The sequence below is a fragment of the Erpetoichthys calabaricus genome, chromosome 16 (assembly GCF_900747795.2).
Source record: "Erpetoichthys calabaricus chromosome 16, fErpCal1.3, whole genome shotgun sequence".
NCBI lineage: Eukaryota > Metazoa > Chordata > Cladistia > Polypteriformes > Polypteridae > Erpetoichthys > Erpetoichthys calabaricus.
This window is the reverse complement of record NC_041409.2, coordinates 44,150,993-44,156,992: the sequence shown is the minus strand read 5'-3', so window position 1 is coordinate 44,156,992 and position 6,000 is coordinate 44,150,993. Positions and strand designations below refer to the sequence as shown.

General features: G+C 38.9%; 1 protein-coding gene across 1 annotated transcript in view; it reads right to left on the bottom strand.

Moving 5' to 3' along the window:
* Positions 1 to 380: 380 nt before the first annotated feature.
* LOC127526060 (tripartite motif-containing protein 16-like) overlaps positions 381 to 6,000 on the bottom strand; it is a 65,187-nt gene continuing 59,567 nt past the window's right edge. The window contains exon 8 of the mRNA XM_051920075.1: positions 381 to 1,833. Coding sequence (XP_051776035.1) covers positions 1,292 to 1,833 — 542 coding nt within the window. The 3' untranslated portion in view covers positions 381 to 1,291. The remainder of the gene's footprint in view (positions 1,834 to 6,000) is intronic.

Sequence of the window (6,000 nt, the reverse complement as noted above, 5' to 3'; positions counted from 1 at the left end):
AGGTTTTAGGTTCCTGCTTTTCACACTGACACTGAGTTAATTCAGCCAAAAAATTATTCAGCAGAAGTGTGTCAAGAAACATGACAAAGGCTCCTTTATATCTTAGAATGCCTTAGTGTGATTGGAATGAATAAATCAGAAATTGTATTTCTTCTTCGTCGTTCTTGGGTATATTTGAAAGGATTTCTTGTATGTTATAAGTTTACTTTAATTAATTAATTTCTGTAAAAAGCCTAATTTCAATCTAAATAAAGTTCAATCTATCTATTATATAGTGCCTTTTCTATCTATCTATCTATCTATCTATCTATCTATCTATCTATCTATCTATCTATCTATCTATCTATCTATCTATCTATCTATCTATCTATCTATCTATCTATCTAGCTAGCTAGCTAGCTAGCTAGCTAGCTAGCTAATTTTCTGTATAAACTTTAAAGTGGCCACAAGAGGCAGTATTTTGGTGATTGAGCAATCAGTGACCTCTTCTGTCCATCCCTTCTCTTTATCTGCTTTTCTATTTCAGGTTTGCGGACAAGGCAGGGCCCAGCACTGGATCGGTGCCAGTCGACTGCAAAGCCCAGAAGTATGTCTCAGCTGATCAAGAATTCATTTTTTGAGGGTGTCAAGAGTTTTCACGGTACCAGTAGTGACAAATCTGGGAACAAGAAGGAGGAGGTGAAGTTTAATGTCTAAGGTGGCATCAGGTGACTCAGAAAACACCAGACTCTGTGAGTATGGCCAACATCTGACTGACCAGTGAGTCCTCATCTTCAGACAATCACTGTGAATTCATTCAGAGGTCATCAACCCCGAGTGATCGATGGAGGAAAGCAAAATATCTAGTGAGAGGACAACACTCTAGTCACATCCGTCACTCTGTGCTCCTAAATATAGTCACTATTCAAGATTTCTTGATACTTAGTCTATATAGTGCAGCAGTAATGCTGCTCCAGCAGGACTATATGCCTGTCCAACTTAAAATGACACTTAGGCTACTGTGTCAACCTAAAGGACATGTGGCTGAAAATCAATAGTGACCCCTGCTGGTCAGACTGGTATTTGTAGGTCACCGCCCCTCACTATGACATACACACACCTGATTGGCTACTCAAAGCCAATAATAATGGAGACCCTGACAGCCACACTCGCATTGCATTCTCATCCCCAAATTCAGTCACTGAGGTGTTACCCCTGCATCTATCCAGTAAAATTGATTTTGACCCCAAACTATAAACACAAAGAGGACCTTTTGTTGTGGGGACATAAAGTGACCTGTGGAGGGTACTGTTCAGTGGTCAGATGGGGTCAGATGGCAGATTGCTACACTGCAGGTATAATCAACCCCAAATCCTGCATAAAGCGGCTCAGTGAAGGTGGTGTTGAACCTGTGCAGGAGGGTCATTGTGTGTGAGACGCTATAAAATGACAGAGAGCCAGCAGGCCAGTCCAGATACACTCCTACTCTGTCGCTGTAGGGGGTGCTGATATCAGTATGCTTGTTATTGTGACACACAGAATAATTGAAATCAAACCACTGCAGACACCAAGACTTGTCATTTTCTCCAAGGCTGCACTCCACACCCTGTCCTTTCCTGCCCAGTCCTTTATATGCGACTCCAATCTTCATGAAGTCTCCATCACACTCCACCTCCCAGTAACAGCGAGTTCCAGACAGAGCCTCTCTGCACAGAACTTGTTCCCAGTAGTCAAATCTGTCAGGATGATCAGGATATTCGGCCTCTGTCCTCTCATGTCTCACCAACTTGTTCCCTTCAGACAGATGGAGGTCTCTGTATGCTGTGTTGATGTCCAGTGTGAGGGGACAGAAGTCTGAAAGGAGAGCAAAATAAACAAGTGAGTGAGGAGCACATTCAGGAAAATGCGTCTAAATTGAGCACACTTGCCAATCAGCTGGAGGATGTTAAGCAGGCATTCACGACTCGAATTGAAATAGCCGAAAATCTAGCATCCACCACTGATGGAAAAGTAACAGCTGCCAGTTCCGAATGCAAAAAACTCAGAGACAGACTTGCTGCTCTGGAAGATGGAAGCAGAAGGAATAACATTAGAATCGAAGGTGTACCTGAGAATCGTGAAAGTCCAAATCCAGTGAAATTCGCAGCTGAACTATTCTCTAAAATAATTGGAGAGGACTTTAAATCAGATACCGAGATAGCAGCAGCTTATCGCATACACGAATCAAATACCTTTAGACCTAGGTCTTTTGTTATCCGCTTTGAGAGATTATTATGTAAGCTAGATGTGATGGCACTCCTCAGATGCAAGCAAGAGATTATATTTGAAAATAACGACGTTCGTATTTTCCCTGATTTCTCTCTTGCAACAGCAGCTAAACGCGCAGCCTTCTACAACATTAAACAGCGGTTACGGCAAGCCGATATCAAATACAGCCTCTTGTACCCTGCCAAACTGAAAGTGGATGTACAAGGCCAATACTACGTAAGCAAGGAGGAAGCAGAAAAGGAATTAAGAAAGCTGACCCAGACACTATTCTGAAATACAATAGTGAGTCGCATCCTGTCATGGCATGGCAAGGAGATATCACCTGCTGTCTGATCCACTTGTAATGATACGAGTATTATAATTATACATCCTTTTCTTTACTTGGACGCTTTCTGTTTATGTTTTAATTACAGTTATAGACGTGTGTATGGAAGAAATTAACTTTTTTTTTCTTACTACCCTAAAGGAGACTGTTTAACATCATACCCTTGGTTTATTGTTTTTTATTGCATTAACCACCCACTTTCTAACACCATCCCCTGGATTTATTATCTTATTACTTTAAGATTGCTGAAGATTATATTATATATCTTATGCTTATAGTTTGTTAATGATTCTATATAATCATAGTTTGTTAATGATTATATTTTAGGCATATAGTATTTAGACTATATTGGCAATAGATATCTCTTCTTTTTAATCCTAAAACACCGCTGCATGGGGGCTTGTTTTGCTTTGGACGTGCTCTGTCTCTAGGTATGTCAGAGGACCAAGACTTTGTGAAGTGGGGTCCAGCCTCACATGGGGAGGCAAAATGGGGATTTGGGGTGGGGGGATAAGGGGGGGGAGAGAAAGAGAGCAGACTATATCTAATCTATCCTTTTAATCCTTATAATTATAACTACCAACGTAGCAATAGGCTGCATGGCAATAACTCTTGGGGAGTTATACTCTTGTCTGACTTCCAGTTAAGATATAAAATGACATCAAAAACTCAGAATCAATATCTCCATGATGGGACAGTTAACTTTGGGAGCTGGAATGTTAAAGGCCTGAATCACGAATTAAAGAGAAAGAAAGTACTCTCTCACCTAACAGGTTTAAACGCTAAAATAGTATTTTTACAGGAGACACACTTACTAAGCAAGGATCAGTTCCGTCTGAAAAAGGACTGGGCTGGCCAAATGTTCCCTTCTAGCTTTACAAAGAAAACTAGAGGTGTGGGAATTCTCATACATAGAACAGTCTCATTTGTAGCATCAGATGTAATATTTGATCCAGAAGGGAGATATGTGATGGTCATGGGCAACTTATTTAACTGTAAAATGATTTTGATAATTGTTTATGCACTTAATGTCGATGATAGGGAATTCATAGAAAACGTATTTGCATCCATTCCCAATGTGAACACTCATAAAATTATAATGGCTGGGGACTTTAATTGTGTTTTAAATCCACTCGTAGATAGGACTCCTGTCACAGGGGGGGTGACATCTAACACTGCAAAGATAATTACACAGTTTGTAACTGACCACAACTTATCAGACCCCTGGAGGTTTCTAAACCAAAACTCAAGAACATATTCTTTCTACTCAACAGTACATCATTGCTACTCAAGAATAGGTTATTTCTTTATAGATAATAATTTCTTGCCTACGATTAAATCTTGCAAGTACAATGCTATTGTTATTTCTGATCATGCACCTCTGATCTTGGAACTAAAGTCACTATGCCCCACACACTCATCTCGTAGATGGCGTCTTAACCCGCTTCTATTAGTAGACGAGTACTGTACAGAATTTATATCCAAACAAATCAGTTTCTTCCTAGAGACAAATACATCCTCAGAGGTTTCTGCAGGAATACTCTGGGAAACTCTAAAGGCCTTCTTAAGAGGACAGATTATTTCATATCTTTCCCACAGGAATAAATTAGAAACCAAGAAAGTATCAGAACAAAAAAGCTAAATTACTAGAATAGATGAAGAACATGCCAGGCTTCCAAGCGAGGCTCTACCTAGGAAAAGGCAGGCTCTGCATTCAGAAGTCAACCTCATGACAACTAAATAAACTGAACAACTAATTTATAAATCCAGACATCATTACTATGAACACGGCGAGAAAGCTAATAAGCTTTTAGCTCAACAAATCCACAAGCAGGAAGTTCGCAATGCAATCCCAGTAATCACCAACAGGAACGGAGACGAAATCATTGACCATAAAAATATAATGCATACATTTAGAGACTACTATAAATCCTTATATTCTACTGAGTTTAAAGAAGACAACACACAATCTAATGCATTTCTGGATACATTACAGTTACCACAAATAGATACTTTTAGTGCGGAGGAATTGGATAAACCTCTGGTGCTATCAGAATTACTAGATGCTATAAAGTCACTTCAAGGCGGGAAAGCAGCAGGCCCTGATGGCTACTCTGCAGAATTTTATAAGAAATTTTCCACTCAGCTAGCTCCCCTCCTATTAGCAACATTTACAGAAGCTAGAGACAATCAAATTCTACCTCAAACTTTCCGCCAAGCATTAATCACTGTCTTTCCTAAACAAAATAAGGACTTATTACAAAGTGCATCATACAGACAAATTGCACTTCTGAATAAAGATGTTAAGATACTCTCAAAAATCATAGCTAGAAGGATGGAGAAAGTGCTGCCTTTGGTAATATCACAGGATCAAACTGGATTTATCAAGGGTCAACACTTATCCTCCAATCTTCGACGCCTGTTTAATGTAATATACTCACCAACAAAGTCAAACACCCCAGAAATATTATTATCATTGGATAGAGAAAAAGCATTTGACATGATTGAATGGAAATACCTTTTCACTACATTAGAGAAATTTGGGTTTGGCCTTAACATTTGTGCATGGATCAAACTACTGTATACCAATCCAGAAGCTTCAGTTTGTATTAACAACATTTGTTCAGAATACTTTAAACTAGAACGTGGTACCAGACAAGGATGCCCGTTATCACCACTACTATTTGCAATCGCCATTGAACCACTGGCAGTTCACTGTCGAAATGCTGATCAGATAAATGGGATTATCTTATATTATTAAATTAAGGACTGGAACAGAAAATTTCTCTATATGCAGATGATATGGTACTGTATATATCAGACCAACAAAATTCTGTGCCTGCAGTCTTAACAGCACTTACAGAATTTCAAAAGATCTCTGGTCTTAGAATTAATCTGAATAAAAGTGTACTCTTTCTAGTGAATTCTCAAGCATATACTATTAGATTACACACCCTACCTTTTATCATTGCAGATCAGTTTAAATACCTAGGGGTAAACATCACAAGTAATCACAACGCTCGTTATGAACAAAATTTCGCCATCTGTATGGAAAACATTAAGCAAGACTTGCATAGATGGTCAACCCTTCATCTCACTCTAGCTGGAAGAATTAACGTTGTTAAGATGAATATTCTTACTAAGCTTCTTTTTTAATTTCAAAACATTTCAATATACATCAATAAATCATTTTTTAAGCAATTAGATTCAACAATAACCTCATTTATTTGGAACTCAAAACATTCACATATCCAAAGAGTGACCCTACAAAGACCTACGGCAGAAGGTGGCATGGCTCTACCTAACTTTCAGTTTTATTACTGGGCAGCAAACATACAAGCTATAAAACCTGGACACAAATAGATGAACATACACAGGCCTGGTCCGCAATAGAAGTAAAATCCTGCAGTACTTCTTTATATTCCCTG